An 18,802-nucleotide genomic window follows, 5' to 3' on the forward strand; every position below is an offset into this window, starting at 1 on the left:
TCAGTAACCCTGCTACCTTATAGCCTCAGGGACAGACATCAGTGAAATCATATCTACAAGCCATCGTCCAAATCAGTTAGGTGTCCAGGAGAGGATCACTGATCTATACAACACTTTCCAACTCTCCCTCGATTGTAAACAATTGGTATGTCTAAACACACCCAACTTTCGTCACAAGATACAATAATAAACAATGCAAATAGAATAAATGAAGCACATGTGACAATCCAAAGCTGCTTTGTTTAAGGTGAAAGAAAAAAATCCTGCATCCCTGGGAGATTTGGCTCAACAGCACATTTTTGGCAGTCTTCATACTCAAAAAATATCCCCTCAGTCTAGCACAGATGCAAGGGTAGAACTGTAAACATTGATGCCTCAGACACACTAACCTCAATTTTTCCCACGGCCCAGAATATAGCTAGAACTCCTCCTTTTCTGTACTGCCTCATGGGAAGGTTCTGATTCTGTATGGTTCAACTGACACTAGCTCTTCTCCAGTACATTACCCAAGTACCCACTCTTCCAGCCTAAACCTAGATGCAAGTGTTGACAACCTATCTGAGCTATCACTGTCAAGATTAATCCTCACCAGCAGTCCATACGTGCACTTTCAAGTATGTGGCACTGGATAAAAATCAGGAGTGGGATCAGCTGACTGCTTTTTCCTTCCTTGGTTTGGGACATTTTGACCACTTGTAGCAGCACCTACTAACTCAGCTCACGCACCACATACTGTGAAGCAAAGTGGGACCCTCTGGTCTACACCTCTCAAGCATGCATACTAATCAACGGAGTCTTGAACAGCCAGCTATCGCACAAAAGTGAAACTTGCTGTAATTTGCCATGGCCAGCAACTGGGAAGATCTGGTAAAATAAAAAGTATTGCAGGAACACATGGGGAAGAGGAGGAGAGAAGTAATGACTGCTGAAAATATGGAAGAATAGAAACTAAAGAGTTTGTACTTTTCACTGAACAGGCACTGATCCTGAAGGCTGTTATAGAAGTCACATTTATTAGATGTTCTGATCTATTTACAGTCATATACTTTAGAACATAATAAAACTGAAAGGTACAGTCCAATAACTCTTGGCAGAAAGCACAAAAAGTGCATTAGTCTGTTCTTAAAATGCAGAACATGAGTTCTGCACATGATAACACATCATCTCACCACTTTAGAGATCTTAAGCTCCAAGGAATACAATTATTTTCAACATATAACATGACCAGCATTATTTCTACACTATGTTGTCTTTTTAAAATCCACTGACAAAACTTGGAGGGAAAAGAAGCGAAGCAATTGTGCCCTCTATTGGCTGTAAGAGCAAAGTGCATGCTAGGTAATCACTACAAATGAATAAGGCATTGTTAATACATCACAGACCAGTTTTGCGGTAGCACTTCAACAGTAGCCACTAAAACAGTATGATTACAAGTTTTCAGCGTTCACTATTAAAATTGTACATCTAAAAACAGATACGAAACACTGTCCTCGTTTTCCTTTTTAATGCAGTAATTTATTCCCCCACCCGCCCCCCCACCCCAAACCACCCCTTTTGTGTCCTAGTTGTGAGGTCCACTTCCTGCAGGTGTCAGTTGCTAGTGAACGAGCTGTTCAATCTACGGATGCAGGAAATCACTCTCCAGGAAACCATCTGTAGAGCGGAAAAATAAAAGACATTTTGAACTATAATGAGACCCATTCTATTTTCAGGCAGAACAGGAAAAAAAAAACGGCAAGCAGATTACAGTACTACCGTCAGACATGGAAGTATCCAATGTGATATAAATACAAGAGTGAATAATGTAATAGTGTGAAAAGATGAATCCTGTATTATGCTCTTCTGATCATGTGATACTGGGATCTTTCCTCTTAAAGCTGGCATCATTCTTCCTCTCATTTGACTTCAATCACAAACAGCACAATAATGCTGCTAAAATGAGAGAGAGTCAACACCTCCAGTTTATTGTTGCCTAAACTCAAATTCCAAGCACATATTATTCTGCTGAAAAAGTGAACTTTGTGCTTAGAGCATATTGAAAATTGCGAGCCAAACTTGGACCTTGCACTCTTTCCCTTCCCCCTGGAGGAACTGAAAGTCTCAGAACAAAAGAGCTTTAATCTTTTCAATTTTCACCTCTGCAAATAAAAATATATTTGAAAAAATATATAAAAACATTGTTTTCAGCTATTACATTGGAACTGCGAAATTTAAAATAAGGGGATCAACTGAAGTATACTATCTGCTGCAGTGGAGAGCTTGATACCTCCTGCAAACCTCAGTGTGGCTTAGGATATTCCAAGCTTCATGTTGAGCTGCTTTTTTTAAAAAAATGAAAAAATGTTGCAACTCCAAATTAATTCAGCACTGCATACATACTAGTAATTTGTACAGTAAACTAGTTAGTAAAGAGGCTGCTTTTCCCCATCCTCTCTGCAGGTTAAAAAAGTGTCATGTGAATTCCAGTATAGTAGACAAGGTGGTTGAAAAGTGTCTATTAGCAATGTAAGTTAGTTAGCAAATCTGAAATCAGTAACAGACCTTTATCCTCAGTAGATGAAAAGGACCCTAGTTCTTGGCAGAGGCGCAAAACTATCTGGCATTTTCCGAACCTTTGCATAATTAATGAATCCTCGGAGGAACAGCAGAAATCCTGCAAGATAATTAGCAAAAATATTAGACAAATTCTTCCTCTTAACAAAAATAGAAGCAGCTGCATCATCGTTCACCTAAATATGATTTACAAGAATATATTGCTCAGTCCCTCAATACTGCATCATCCAGCTGATATGTCGTCAATCAGTACACTATTAACAAGACAGTCTGATATAACACTTCATTTCAGAGATTTATTAAAATATTAGGCTCAGTTCATACCAAATTGGAACCATTAAAGTCACAATTTCCTTCTTTCAACAATTGGGTCCTACAAATTCCAGAATCCTCAATTATGGAAATGAGATTAACAAACTACTAGATGAAGAGAAACATAAAAGGTTCTGCAATGTGTTTGGTTTCAAGCACCGAATCAGAGGGCATGTCAAGTTGACTTGTTCCATTGGTTGCAGGTTGGTACTTGCATAGTAGCAGCTTAATAAGCGGTGGATTTATAGAATAGAAATTTATGGCCCATTATGCCTGTGCTGGCCAAAAAGAGTTATCCAGTCTAATCCCACTTTCCCACTCTAGGTGCATTGACTAGATTACAGCACTTCAAGTGCATATCCAAGAATCCCAGACTCACACCATCCTCTGGGTGAAAAAATTGCTCAAGTCCTCTCTGTTCCTTTTGTGAATTACTTTAACTCTTGGTTATTGACCTGTTTGCAAAGGCAAATAGGTCCTTCTGATCCACTCTATCTGGGGCCCTCAGTTTGATACACCTCAATAAAATCTCCCCTCAGCCTCCTCTGTTCCGAAGAAATTAACCCCAGCCAATCCAATCTTTCTTCATAGATAAAATTCTCCATTCCTGGCAGCATCCTCGTAAATCTCCTCTGCACCCTCTCTATTGTGATCACATTCTTCCTATAACGCAGTGGTCAGAACTGTAAGCAGTACTCTAGCTGTGGCCTAACTAGTGTTTTATACAGCTCTAGCATAAGCTCCCTGCTCTTATATTCTATGCTTTGGCTAATAAAGGAAAGTATCCTACCTGCTTTCTTAACCACTTGATCTACCTGTCCTGCTATCTTCAGGGACATGTCAACATGCATTCCAAAGTCCCTCTGTCCCTCTACACTTTTCACTACCATTTATTGTGTATTCCCTTGCCTTGTTTGCCCTCCCCAAACACATAACCTCACATTTCTCCAGACAGCATTCCATTTGCCACTTTTATGCCCAACTGATCAGTCCATTAATATCATCCTGCACTTTGCAGCTTTCTTTGTCACTATCAAGTGCATAGAAAATTTGTGTGTGATCTGTAAACTTCTTAATCATGTCTCCCACATTTAAGTCTAAATCATTGATATATACCACAAAAAGCAAGGGAATCTAATACTAAGCCCTGTGAAGCTCCACTAGAAACATCCTTCCAATCACAAGAACACCCGACCATTACCCTTTGCTTCCTGTTACTGAGCCAATTTTGAATCCAACTTGTCACTTTCCCTTGCATCCCATGGGTTTTTATTTTTCTGACTAGTCAGTCATGTGGGACCTTGTCAAAAGCCTCACTAAAATTCACGTAGACTACATCAAACATGCTACCTTCATTGACACAGCTACCCCTATCTGTCTGAAAAAGTAGTTCAGCTTCTTGGGAAAAAAAGTTCATAGTGGAAGCTCCTATAGGACAGTTTATTTAGACTTAGAGGCATAGTTTCAATTGAAGGACTAATAACGAATGGCCTCTCTTCTGTACTACAAGATTCTAACTAAACTGAAATTCAATGGAAATTCAAGGTCGAATGTGGGACAACTAACATGGGATTTAAAAAAAAAAGGGAGTAGAAATGCAGTCATTACCACAGGGTTCAGTGTTTTGACCTTATTGTTTCTGGATGCAGAAATTTGCAAGCTTCTTAAATTTGTACACAAAGCTAAAATAGAGAGTGTAGCAACAACTTGCATTTGTAAAGTACTTTTAATTTAGAAAACACCAAAGGAACTTTACATTGAAGGGGAAAGAGAAGAAAAAAAATGATAAATAGAACAAATGAACACCAAGCTACAGCGTGAGAGGTTACCAAAAGCTTGGTTGCAAATATAGATTTTGAGATGATTTGTAATGGTGAAGGAATTTAGGGAGGGAATTCTGGAGAATAGGGCTGAAACAGATTAATGCGGTCACGAATGGCAGGAGGCAAGACACAAAAGGCCAGTCAAATAACAAGGTGCATGCGAGAGGATGTACTGCTGGAGGTAGTTGTAGGGATAACATGAGACAAGACCCTGGAAGGATTTGAAGCACAGGGCAGGGATTTTAAGATTAGTGCTGGGGTCAGAAAACCAATATAGGTCAGGAAGGCATGAAGCGACAGGTGACTGGGAAATGGGCTGTGCCGAGTTGGACTGTATAGAGGCTGAAGGATAGGTAGCGAGCAGGTCTAAAGACAAAAGTGTGGGTAATTGTTCAACAGTACCAAGGGGACCGCAGAAGTCAGAGGAAGGTGCTAAGTAAGGAAGGAAGGAAGTGATCTTAATGATGGATATATGGTGTTTGAATCTGCGTCAAACCACCATTTAGTTCAGTCTGTACAGGTGCCTGGTTAAGGGGATGAGTCAGTAGTAAAATATGCATATGATGGTTTCCATTGGGGCAGACAAATGGCAAATTAAACACAAAACTGATAAATGAAAAGCATTGCGCACTGAAAGAATGAGAAAACCAGGTTAAGGGAACAGAATTAACACATGCAGATGTGAACGGGAACTGGAAATGATAGATTTATCACTTCCAGTGGGAAGAAATTAATAAAGCAAACAATATTACAAGACACAAAGGTGTACTGTGGAGGATTAATCTGCAAATGCAATGCCGAGGCTTTATAATCCACTGGTCAATCCTCACTCAAAATATTATCTGCAACTCTGGTCAGAACACTCAAGACATGAATGCACTGCAAAGGGTAAAGAAAAGAAAATAAGGATGATCCCAAATGTAAAGGGAAGGACTTTCAAGGCAAAGCTTAATCTCAGTCTAGATAGCAAGTTAACATATGACTTCAGGAAAATATATGATATTAAAAAGGGAGGGAGACAGAAAGCAGGAAACTACAGGCAAGTTAGCTTAACATTTGTCTTAGGGAAAATTTAGAAGCTGTTAAAGATGTTCTAGCAGGGCACTTAGAAAAATTCATGGTAATCAGGCAGACTCAACATGGTTTTGTGTGAAAGGGAAATCCTGTTTCAACCAATTTATTGGAGTTCTTTGAAGTAACATGCTGTGGATAAAGGGGAACCGGTGGATGTACTGTACTTAGATTTCCAGAAGGCATTTGATATGGTACCACATCAAAGGCTAAGTTGGAAACTAAAAGCTCATGGTGTGAGGGGTTACATACTGGCATGGAAAGATGATTGGCTAGCTAACAGGAAACAGAGGATAGGCATGAATGGGTCATTTTCAGATTGGCAAGGTGTAACAAGTGGTGTGCCACAGGGATCAGTGCTGGGTCCTCAACTTTTTACAATTTATATAAATGACTTGAATGAAGGGACTGAAGGTTGCTAAATTTGCTGATGATACAAAGAGGCTACAAAGGGATATAGATAGGTTAAGTGAGCGGGCAAAGATCTGGCAAATGGAGTATAATGTGGGAAAATGTGAAATTGTCCATTTTGGCAGAAAGAATAAAAAAGCATACTATCTAAATGGCGAGAGGTTGCAGAGCTCAGATGCAGAGGAATCTGGGTGCCCTAGTGCATGAATTGCAAAAGGTTAGCATGCAGGTTCAGCAAGTAACTAGGAAAGCTAATAGAATGTTATCGTTTATTGTGAGGGGAATTGAATACAAAAGTAGGAGATCATGCTTCAGTTATACAGGGCACAGGTGAGACCACATCTGGAGTACTGTGTACAGTATTGGTCTCCTTATTTAAGGAAGGATGTAAATGCATTGGAGCACTTCAGAGAAGGATTACTAGACTAATACCTGGAATGGACAGGTTGTCTTACGAGGAAAGGTTTGACAGGCTAGACTTAAGTTCAGAAGAGTAAGAGGCGACTGGATTGAAACACACAAGACCCTGAGGAGGTTTGACAGGATGAATGTGGAAAGGATGTTTCCCATTGTGGGAGAATCTAGAACTAGGGGTCACTATTTAAAAATAAGGGGTTGCCCATTTAAGACAGAGATGAGGAGAAATTTTTTCTCTGAGGGTCATGAGTCGTTGGAACTCTCTTCCTCAAAAGGCAGTGGAAGCAGAGTCTTGAAATATTTTTAAGACAGAGGTAGATAGATTCTTGATAAGCAATGAGGTGAGAGGTTATCAGGGGTAGGCAGGAATGTGGAGTTGAGGTTATAATCTGATTAGCCATGCTCTTATTGAATGGCGGAGCAGGCTCGAGGGGCCGAGCGGCCTGTTCCTGCTCTTAATTCGTATGTTCCTATGTATGCATATAAAGTACATAACCTGAATATTACTTTAAAAAGTTAGTCGAGCCAGAAGAACCCAGATGAGACAGAGCAGATCTTAGGGGGGAAAAACTTCACCAGAAGCTAATCAATGTTTGAAATAGCCTAGCAGGTATGTTTGTGGATTGAAAAGCATTGGGGGAGTTAAGGATGCAGTTGGATGCTGGGCTGGGTTACTTGAAATACTTGAGGGGTGAGATCAATAGGTGGAATCAGCTTTTCCTTTTCTGATGGTCTTTTTTTCCCCTTTTAGGCCAAGAAGGGTGGAATTGTAATGACATAAGAAACAGGAGCAGGAGTAGGTCAAACAGCCCCTCCAGCCTGCTCCTCCATTCAAAAAGGTCATGGCTGAGATTCTGCATCAATTCTACTACCCTACCCCTTGGTGCTCAAGAATCTATCAACCTCAGTCTTGAATATACTCAACGATTGAGCATCCACAGCCTTCTGGTAATCTGCATTTAACTTCAACTTTTCACAAAGATTTGCAACAGCAATATATTTATATATCCACCAGATTGCTCAGCACCAGATGGTTCAACACGGCAGTTTGGGTTTTATTTAATTTCTGATTTTATCTCTCTTCTTAAAAGGTCATGCTTGGTATTACATACAGGAAATTGCATTTTTAGAGGTGTTTGCATCATTCAAAATATTGAAAGTTAGTTTACTGCATTAGTGCATGTTTTTACACTTCAACATTCATGTCTGTCAGACAGAGGCACGCTCCAAGGAAACCCGAGTACTGTGAATGCTGTGTTCAGTCAGCTTTAATACGATTTTCAACAATTTTTTTGTTAGATGCAAAGTCAGAAAGTGCTGTTTGTTGGGATAGCAATATTGCAGACATAAATTTTTAATGCAAGTCAGTGACCCCGCTCAGTACTGACGTCAAAACATTGTGTACAGCATTTAGGAACTGTGCGTGGTCATGTTACTTTGGAGCATTTATGAACAGAATTATTGACCACGCTCTCAAAATGCACAAAAGCTGCTGAAATATTAAAAACTAAAATCACAAGGAATACTTGCATTGAATTTATTTTTGCTTCTTGCCAATTTCCTTCCTCCCTTCCTTAGTCTATGCTGTGGTACATTCTATGGGCACTGGTTGTCCTCTGGGAGCTTGTCTCAATAGTGAATGTTGGTGAGCTATTCAACTGTAAGAGGAGGAAGCAGGCAATCGCTGTTGTGGTGAATCCCATCCAGACCCAACATCAACAGAGGTGGGCTTCCAAGAGAGGTCACGGGATAATGATCAGGAGCTCGACTCTCGGCCAAATCTCCTTCTTCACCACTAAAATCACCACCCCCTACCAAGCAACCCCCTCCACCACCAAATCCCAATTAGGTAATCGGAGGCTAACCATAGCATCTATATCACTATCCCTGTAATCAATTCAGCAGAGAACAGTAATTAAAACTGGGACCTTCCCAATCTGGCACAACTGTATACTGGATAAAATTACTGGGCCACTGCACCAAACTATAATTCTAAACCAAGCTACTGTCAGTACAGAAGCGTCGGTGAGTGGGACTAGCTAAGTTGCTCTTGCAGAGAATATGACAGGCCAAATGACAGTCTTCTGTGCTGTAACCATTTGATGATTCTCAAATGCCTTAGCGACAAAGTTCACAAAAACAAAATTTTCCCGGAGTATTTCTTTGATGTGCTATGCTTCTAAAAAAAAATTAAATGTAGATCTACAACTCTGCATTCTTATTCTGCAAGACAATTCAGTTACTTTTATGATGGTTTATTTCAGCCGGTGAGTTGTTAGTTAACAAAATGCTTTAAAAAACTGAAGCCAAGTCTGATACTCTGAAATAATCAAAAGTTGCAGAAATGATATAAAATGAAACATTGCAGCCTCAACTGGTTCACTTGTTCTCTTCCATTTACAAAAAGAAGCTAATTAGATAGCCTGTTCTGGAAACAAGAAACCATTTCGCGTCAAGCATCGTACAATATTAAGATTCTCAGAATCGACAGATTATTTTGTAGGTGCACTCAATCTCCAAGATTATTAGAATTAAAAATAATTCTTATTCTAAGAAGTAAGAAAGTACTGGGAGGACAATATTGCTGGTATAAAATTTTAATCCAAGTCAGGTCCCAGCTCAGCACTGATGTCCAAGTGCTGCACTCAGCTTCTCATATCCCTGGTTAATCAGGTCGCATGTGAGAACAGATAAATGGCTCAATATGCACAATAGCTCTTGGAATATATTAAAAACTGAAAAAACATCATAACCTGGATCTATCAAAAACTACATACTTCCCTGCAGTTCTATACATCTCTACTTTCCAATTATCCGACAGCAGGGCAACTGCAGCGACACACAGAACCAGACAAGATGGTGACAAATACAGGACAGACACTCAAAGCTGTGGCTAACCTTCATCCCAGATGAGGAGCTTTGCTTGTGCAAGATTCTGTGCTTTGTGGCCTCAAACAGAACATGCAGTCTTGCTGCGGCTATGGCAGACAACTATGAGGTTAACTAGCTACTTAAGCAAAATTACTTTAGCAGATTATGCTGCCTGAAACATTCCGCTCACTCGTTTATTTTTCCTCATTTTATAGGTGCCACTCAAGTTGTGGCAGAACCTGCCTCTCAAGGATTGGTCTTCACAGCCAAAAGGTACACCAAGAGAAGAACATAAGAAATAGGAGGAGTAGGCTTTTCAGCCCCTCAAGCCTGCCCCGTCATTTAATAAGATCATGGCTGATCTGTTTCAGGCCTCAACAGCTCTTTCGGGCCTGCTCTGCATAACCCTCAACTCCCCAAGATTTCAAAAATCTATCTCCTCCTTAAATACATTTAGTGGCCTAGTCTCCACACCACACCTCTGTGGTAGAGAATTCCAGAGATTCACCACCCTCAGAAGAAATTCCTTCGCATCTCAGTTTTAAATGTGTGACCCCTTCTTCTGTAACTATGTCCCCTAGTTCGAGATTCCCCCACCAGTGGAAACATATTCTCAACATCTACCCTGCCAAGCCCCCTTAGAATGTTATATGTTTCAATAAGATCACCTCTCATTCTTCTAAACTCCGATGAACAAAGGCCTAACCTGTTTAGCTGTTCTTGATAAGACAACCCCTTCATCCCAGGAATCAGCCTAGTGAACCTTTTCTGAAATGCCTCCAATGCTAGTATATCCTTCCTTAAATATTGGGACCAACTTAAATGGATTGTTTGCTGCATGTCTACCATCTTTCATAGATGGAAGGATGCCAACCAACCACTGTAATGACTAATAAGGTCAAGAAAACCAATTTATAATTAACATGACCAAAGAAGCCATTTTGTCAGTACTAACTTTTGTATCCTGTATTAATAATTAGATACCCATCATGAAACAAATGATTGTAAAAGTAATGAACCTAAATTGAGTTATAATTAATCAGTAATTATTTTAGAAAGAATGGGTTTTCATTTAAAGTTTGTTAAATTAATTATTGTAAGTTTGTGAGTCTGTGTCAGAAAGTGCAGCTTCAGTTCTGTTCAAACAATAAACCTTTCTGGGATCCCTGATAAAGCCCGTGAGATGGTACACCACGACCTTCAAGAGTCTAGATTTAATGAATAGGAAACTTGTTTAAAATCAGATTAGGAAACAGTGCAAAACTACTCCGTTGTACTCATCTGAGATTCTGAGGCCAGGTGGCTGTTAGTGAAAGACATCATTAAGAACCAATTAAATTTACCTAGCAACAGCGAGAACCAATTGTTATTTTACAAAAGCCTGACTGAGGTGGTGTGATGATCATCCAGGAGTTCAAAGCAGGGGTCTTGTATGGTTTTGTTGAGCAGGAATACTAAAAGACCTCGGAGGTAAAGACGCAGATCATCAGCCAAGTTCTCCACCTGATGAGGGATCCAGACTGAGCAAAGTACACCGTGTCACCCTGCACACCTGCTAAGAGCTATAAAGTTATCATCCCCAAGTTTAAGTATAATTTTACTTCCAATTGTTGAATATTGTTTTACTCTCAATAAACTTTCTGGACTTATTGATCAAGTATCCTGTTGCCTTAATTGGTTGGCGTCTTGCCCAAGGTGTTTGACCATGATGGACTGTAACAAAATGGGAAAATAAAGATCATAAATCTGAAAAAGATAAATATCTGAAATCTGACAGTGCCACTCATTTGTCCCAGTGCTGCACACTATTCTCGTCAAGGTAGCTGTGTGGAAATTTGCTCCCAGGACTTGACGTTCCCACCCTATGTTGACCACTTATCCTGTGCGAAGTACTGCATCCCTATGCTCATCAACCTTTCCTGACTCTTCATTACCCCAATGCAAAGACCTTAAAATCCAAATCTTCTGTCCTTCTCCAACACTGTATGTACCCAGGTCTACTGTATATTTGCACCTTCACTCTACCATCCATAACACAGCATTCAGCTGCTCCACCCCTGCATTATGGAATTCATTTCCTAAATCCCTTTACCATGCTAATCTTCTTTCAAAAGCTTCCAGCTCTCGCTCTCTTACCTCCTTAGTCACATCTCCTAAGCATCTCTTCCCCTTCGTCTTTTGATACCTTATAAAGCATTGGAGGGTTTCATTACATGGAATATGCTGTGCTAGCGGGAACTGTTGTTTAGGAGGCGCATATGAGCTGCACAGGAATTTCCTCCCCCTATGAGGAACAGCTTGGGTCTCCAAATGCACTGCACAGATTCCTAATCTAATGTAGGAGAAACAGTGAGTTTACAAAAACTAAGTCACCAGATCACCCAAGCCCTGAAACTGTTTCAAAAGAATGAATAAAAATATTTAAAAAGATTAAAATTAGCTACTTACCCAGTACCAGGAAAACCCACCAGAGCCAGTATTGACCATCAAAGTATCCAGGAAAATAAGTAGAGAACTGAAAAACAGAATTTTATTTTTATACAACTTCACAAATGTAAAAGAACATATTGTTTTCGACCTTTAATGACTATAGTGACATCTCTATCAATAAAAATAGTAATTCAAGTGGAGCTCAGACAGCATTATTTTTACTAAGTAGGGAAGCAGGTAGCAATTCATCCCATTCAGCTCAACTCTGTAGAAACCTACAATCTTCCCATATCAGAAGAAAAAGTCAACATTAATACGCATTTCTATTGCTATGTTTCCTACATTACAAAGTGGCTACACTTCAAAAGTACTTCATTGGCTATAAAGTGCTCTATGTCCCGAGGTCCTGGAAAGTGCCATACAAATATAAGCCTCTTTCTTCTTAGCATGTAACTGGATTTTCCCATATATTGCAAAGGCTAAAAGGATATTTAAGCCTCTGGCCTGAGCAAGAGCATCAACAACCATGAAAGCACATGAACCAGAACCAAAACGAGTGCTGGGGCATATTACAGACTGTTAGTAAAGAGACTGTTTATACTCAATGCTGCCAGGAGCAGTGTGTAGTTTTAAAAGCTTTACTTGTTGTCATTGTTTCAGAGTTGGCATTATTCTGCAGGGTTATCCGTTTAATTTCAGTAAATAAATTTAACTTGGTTCATTCAAAATCTGAGCCCTGCTGAATCGTTGTGTGTTGGTAATACCATCTCCCAAAATTACTTGGAGAGAATTAAAACAGTGCACTAATGTTCGAGGATTGTGCGCACCCTAAAGGCCACATGGTTTCTGCAGCAACAGCAGCAAGTTATAGATTTACTTATGGGAAGCATAGTGAAGCCACCTCAAAAAGGTTCATTAAAATACCTTCAAATTACATCAAAGTGATGGTAGCAAGTTGAAAGAATTTCTTGTCATGCCAAGTTATGAAAATTATTTCTTTAAAAGTTTTTGCGACTAAGTGAAGGGTCAGAATAACAGCAGTACAAGAACTGGAATTATAATTTACAGAATGGAAACTTTGATTGTAAAAGCTTCTTTCATCTCATGAAGGCATCACTTCCATGGAATTATGTGACCGTATCAGAAGTACATTTGTACCTATGCTGAAATTTTGCCATTAAACAGGAAATGGTTATCAGTGTAGAAGTCACAACATTGCATAAACCTACAAACACAATGTATTCTTGTGCCCTTACATGGCAGCAATAAGCTCACTTCAGCACATAGATCGTAGCACCAGGCTTGGTGCTCATAAAACCTTTCAGAAGTTGAAACTGTGTTACTGAGAACAAATCTTCATTTGGATTTTGTAACCAAAAGTAAAGTTCAATTTTAATTTATTATATAGATGGGAACAACATAGGGAAAGCCAACATGAAATAGGTTAACATTTCACTCACCCGGACAATGAGGATCCACTTAATGAGAGAGAGGCCAAATCCAGAGATGGCCCCATACCGACCAGCAGCTGAAGTGGTCAAACAAAATGATAAGAAGAAACCAATCCAGTTGAACAGAAATGCCACTAGAAAACACAGTAAAGGGGAAAGCACATGATGATTGAAAATTTGATAGAGAAGTTACAAGAAATTACCAATCTCCGAATGCCCCCAACTAATACTTTCCCACAGCTTGTAAACTATGATGTTCGGGCATGTAGATTGTGAAATACCTCGGGCTAAAATGCTGAGAAACCCACTCAACAAAGTGCGGCAGGGCAGCAGCTCTAGCCAGGAGACTACCTCAGCCTGACCCTGTCAAAGAACTAAATCCAGGAACAGGGCCATGACATCAGGGGAAGGTGCCTGTGGCATTTTCAGTAAAGCTTGCATATGGGCCAGGAATTTCAGAATGGCACCTTGCAAGTCTGATGGGAGGGATAGGTCATTCTGCTTGAAGTAGTTTTAGAAACAATAATTCATTCTGCAGACACCACTTTCCCAATGGCAGCTGACTACTGTTAAGAACCTGCACTGAGTCCAATTTACTCCACTGGAATGCATCATGCGGGCGCCCTTTGCATTCAGGGCAATGGTGTTGAAGCAGGTAGGATCTCTCATGGGTGCCATAATTTCACTGGTCCCAGTACCTCTTCTGAGTTGAGAAAGGTCACACTGGCAAAAGCAAGCAGAAATTTCACACTGGGCAAAAAATGGGGCAGAGACTTCAGACCTGGGCCCATCCCAAATTCCAGCCTGCCCGCACACCCTTATAATGCCCACCTAGGTGGAGGTATTTTAGACCTTTATATTAAAGCCACTCCAATAACTTGTGCACATCGGTCCAGTAGGAAAGAATCTGCCAGTTACCCTCCATTCCAGACAGGGAAATTAGTGAAAAGCCATCAATTCAGCAAATTGAAATGTCAATTAATGCTCAAATCCAATCTCTCTTTAATGATATTATTGTTCCAGATTACTAGAGGTGCATCTCAAATTTAACACATGATTTTTTAAAAAACCATCTTCTGGAGTTTAACATTAAATTATACAGTTACCATAAAATAGTTAGAAATGGCAACCTGTAAAGCTTTGGTCTGTGGTATGTAATGCACTGACTGGAGCACCACTATTTGCAATTTGTTGACATAAATTCCTGCCTTCCTATCAGTAAACATACTGGTTACATAATTCTCAGAAGTGCCAATTTTACTATAAATATAATTTAAAAATAATCCTTACTGAAGAATGTCAGCATGAATATACCATCATTCCCTATCCTGAGCTGATCTGCATCATCAAAGTCATCCCTTCCTGAAAAATCATCATCCTGTTTGGACAAAAGGAAATACATTTTAGATTTGTCTCCTTTTTGGAGGATGAAAATATGCAAACCAGTTAACCACATTGAGCATCTAGAGATTTGGACCAGAAAGCTAGCAAATAAATCAGAAAACAATCAAATTAAAGTCCTACACTAGTTGTAATCCTGGGGCCCTGCACCTTCATCTATTTTCTAACCTCTTCCTCTTTTATAATGTGGATATCATTCTTCCCTAAGCCACTGACTTGGCATGAACTTTCTGCCTTTAAGAGCTTCTGCATCCACTCTTATGCCCCTTATTCTGAGTGGAAATACAACATTCAGCCTCAAGCTTAGTTACTCCTCTCACAATCGAAGCACCCAGTACTACTGAATTTCCATCCTCAACTTTCTCCTGTTAACTTCCTCTGTCAACCTCGCGCATACATATTTTTCCACAGTGCAGTGGCATTACTTCAAGGTTTCCCTCCTCCAATCACTGTCCTTGTAACAAGCGAACAGTATTTATAACTTATTTGCCATAAAAATGCTCTCTGCACATACTTACCTTCTTCTTACCTTGAATAGTTGCTATTACCAATCTTCAAACCTCCAACACTGTCTGCCTGCTGGGTGAACACTGCCTGGACCCTTCCACCTGCTGCACATGATACAGCAACTCCCGCTGTTCCTCAAGCTCTTCTGTCTATGCTGAGTGCTAAAACAATTCAGGAACTTTCACATACTGCAAGATTCACACAATTCAGGTCAAAACTGTGCTGCCATTAAAAGGCCCACGTTGCTTCTGTTGTTCTTTGCCTTTTTAAATCGTCCATGGCTCTTCTTCTGGCAAGTAGAGCCCTTGTCCCTTCGGGGTATTAACACATTCCCAGTTTGATATTGTCGTTTTAATAGATTTGCCCAGTTTACTGTGGACAAGCTTTGTCTCATCTCCTTGAAGACAGCCTTAACTAAAATTTAGAACCTTAGCAGCCTTTCTCTCAACATTATATTGAACTTAATCATGTTATGATTGTTATTAGGTAAATGTTAATGCAACAAGGCCATTTAACAAATCTGGCTCAATACTAAATCTAAAATGGCATGCCCCCTTGTTTGTTTTAGGACATATCGCCATAGAAAACGATCCCAGACACACAAGAAGTTCACTACCTTGCCGACACGAGCTCTTCTGCTTATTCCAAACTACAGGAACCACTGGTTTACTGCTCTTTCATGCACATTTAACACACACACACAACCAACTAACTGCAGTATATTAAAAATAAACACTCTCCTTGGAAGCAATACTTCCTTCACTAATCCCTGGGGCATTCCACTTAGTGGATCTCCTGAACCTGACATAATTTGCCTAAACAGTACCTTCAGCTTCCCCTCTCAACGAGTTCCCTTTTCACCATTTTCTTTTATCCGCAGCCCCATCCTCCCCTTGCTAGCTACCAACTACTTTAAGGTTGTGCAGCAGCTTTTCCATACAGGACTTAAACGGTTTCCTTGCAAAGCACACCAAAGGATTTCCAACACCTATTCAGGATGTCATTTCCTCAAAAACAGTTAAGGAGATTGGTCAGGCTGGATGACCCCTTCTGAAAACAGACTGGCTCCTGTTTACTGATGTATTTGATAGAGGTAACGATATGGTTTGTTTCCAACAATTAATTCAATTACTTTGCCAGTTATTAATGTAAGACTAATGGGTCTGCAGTTCCCTGGGTTTGTTTTGTTGCCTTTTCTGAAACTGGAAACTGTGGCGACATATTTCCAATTGCGTGGGAACCTCCTCGGATTCACAAAATTCCTCATGATGACTGCCAACACTTGGTAGACTTTGTCCCTAATCTCACTTAGCACATTAAAGTAGATCATTAATTCCTGGAAACTTACTGGCTTTAAATCCTTCCAAGCTGTCTTGGACCTCCATGCAAATAATGACGATCATGCTGCTAGTGTCCTCCCCAGTGTGCACTTCGAGGATGTAAACCAATTATGTTAACTATGTTTAGTTTCAATCGCAATTTGAATCTTAGCGAAATCTCAATCCTTCTTTTACATAATATACAGAATTTATTTAATACTGCTCATATTGTGTCTTATCTGGTTAACACAACCTTCAAATACCTCACTGGATGAATAGCTACAAACAGTAAATACATTCAGAATTAAAACTTGGGTGATAAGAACATAAATCTAAAAATGACTCCAGCTTTAAAGATAGTTATATTCAGTAGTAGCACATATTAAGGTGTTAAATCCCTTTACTACACATGAAACCATTTGAGATTAATTTCCTTTAGAACTGATAAGACTTGGGAGGTTTAGCCAATGCCCAGGTCAATAATGGGCCTTTTACAAAGCACATATAATGACCCAGGACAGCATTTCAGGAATGGAACCATGACACTGCAACTGGAATGACTGAGAACAAAATGTTGATACAATTCTGCTCCCCAAATAGTTCATTAGATGAATGACCAAAGGAAGTGATCCTGAGTAACACAGATCAGGAAGAAACCATGTTTGATCCCTGGTCTGTACTGTGATCTAACTATAGCTCTTCCGGTAGCTGTATATATTGCTTCTATTTTCAGGACTATACATTGGCTCTACTCATTGCTATAAAGGTCACTTAAATACCTCAACTACTCCCCATTTAAAATTAGCAAATTAATACCAAGAAACAAATTGGGAGCAGTGGTTAAATGGCAACGTATTAATAATTTGTTAATTAACATCTGCAATGCATCTTAGTGAATATCTACTGTTTGGATTTTACAAAGATTAGCTTTAAACAGCTATCAGTCTACAGGGTCACCATCCACAGAACCTGAATTCCAGGCAATTACAATATACAGGAGCCAAAGAGCGGGAAGTTTTATTTAATAGTGAGATGCAGTACAAAAATGTACGTTACACAATCAACTTCACCCAAAAAGTGGTTAGAATGTGGAACTGGTACCACAAGAAGTTAGTCAGGCATATAGCATAGATGCATTTAAGTGGAAGCTAGCTAAGTGCACGAGGGTGAAAGGAATAGAAGGTTATGGTGATAGGGTTAGATGAAGTAGCATAAACACCAACACGCAGCTGTTGGGCTGAATGGCCCGTTTCTGGGCTGTCTATTCTATGTAAATCGCTTTGTGCGGCAATTAAAAAGTCTTTTTTCTATGCATAGTTTTTAAGTATCTCCATGTGTTTGAAAATCACTTTAGAATGTCATGAGGTCAATAGGAAAGGGTCAGACATGCAACAAAACCCACTGTAAGATTGACATGGCACTCTTATTTAAACAGCTCAATACTTGACTCCAATAACAGCTATCCAAAGGAGCAATATTTCATGGTTTGACGTCCCATGTTTTCACAAGTACAGGTATCATAGGAAATTATTAATTGTGCTCATCTTTCCTTGCAGATCTCTCCGCTTTTTGGCAGTCCCTCTGCCGGGTCTCAATTTGGTACTAAAACCACTCAATTCTATAATAGATGTCTTAAAATATTTGTTCTGTTAGAGTAATTCTGTTCTCCCTAGTTTATACATTCTGTGCTAACAGTACCGTCAGGAACTTGTCCGACATGGAGACTTGATAATAATAGCCATAAAATTTAATTGGCTTAGAATTCAAGGAAATGCATAATGTTGCAGAGACTGAAATGCAACTTAAAGACCCCAAAAGGAAGAGATTTAACTGTTAGTAATGGAAGTAACTTCAATATTGAAACAGTGGATCAATAATCTTGTAACAATGCCAGCTGCTACTCTAGGTTACAGTGATTCAGCATTTTGCTTCAAAATGGCCATACCTAATACATGGAATTCAATCTTTTTGTGGAACAGACTAGAGTTAAACCCCTTTGCCCACACAATGAATCAATCTTTTCAGATATTCAAATTTATAGATGTTTCTTGAAGTTATGTCAAAAGAGAATCTGAAGTTTAATTTGCGTGCAGCATGGGAAAGTGAAGCACAGATGGCTCATGAACTGGTTTCTTGGGAAAGATGGACTATTTTGCTGTATTATGTTGCATTGTCACAAAAGTATAGAGAATGCTCATCAAAACTGCACTACAAACTCAAACATGTACCGAAATCT

The 18,802-nt window shown here is 39.6% G+C and overlaps 1 protein-coding gene across 1 annotated transcript in view; it reads right to left on the reverse strand.

Annotated features, from left to right (window-relative positions):
* Nucleotides 1–994: 994 nt before the first annotated feature.
* The window catches only part of LOC137376014 (NEDD4 family-interacting protein 1), a 59,052-nt gene continuing 41,244 nt past the window's right edge, over nucleotides 995–18,802 (reverse strand). Inside the window, exons 4-8 of the mRNA XM_068043927.1 lie at nucleotides 14,630–14,717; nucleotides 13,349–13,473; nucleotides 11,907–11,973; nucleotides 2,542–2,653; nucleotides 995–1,653 (exon numbers count right to left, since the gene is read on the reverse strand). Of these exons, the coding sequence (XP_067900028.1) occupies nucleotides 2,550–2,653; nucleotides 11,907–11,973; nucleotides 13,349–13,473; nucleotides 14,630–14,717 (384 nt within the window). The 3' untranslated portion in view covers nucleotides 995–1,653; nucleotides 2,542–2,549. The remainder of the gene's footprint in view (nucleotides 1,654–2,541; nucleotides 2,654–11,906; nucleotides 11,974–13,348; nucleotides 13,474–14,629; nucleotides 14,718–18,802) is intronic.

This window comes from Heterodontus francisci, chromosome 12, assembly GCF_036365525.1.
Source record: "Heterodontus francisci isolate sHetFra1 chromosome 12, sHetFra1.hap1, whole genome shotgun sequence".
NCBI lineage: Eukaryota > Metazoa > Chordata > Chondrichthyes > Heterodontiformes > Heterodontidae > Heterodontus > Heterodontus francisci.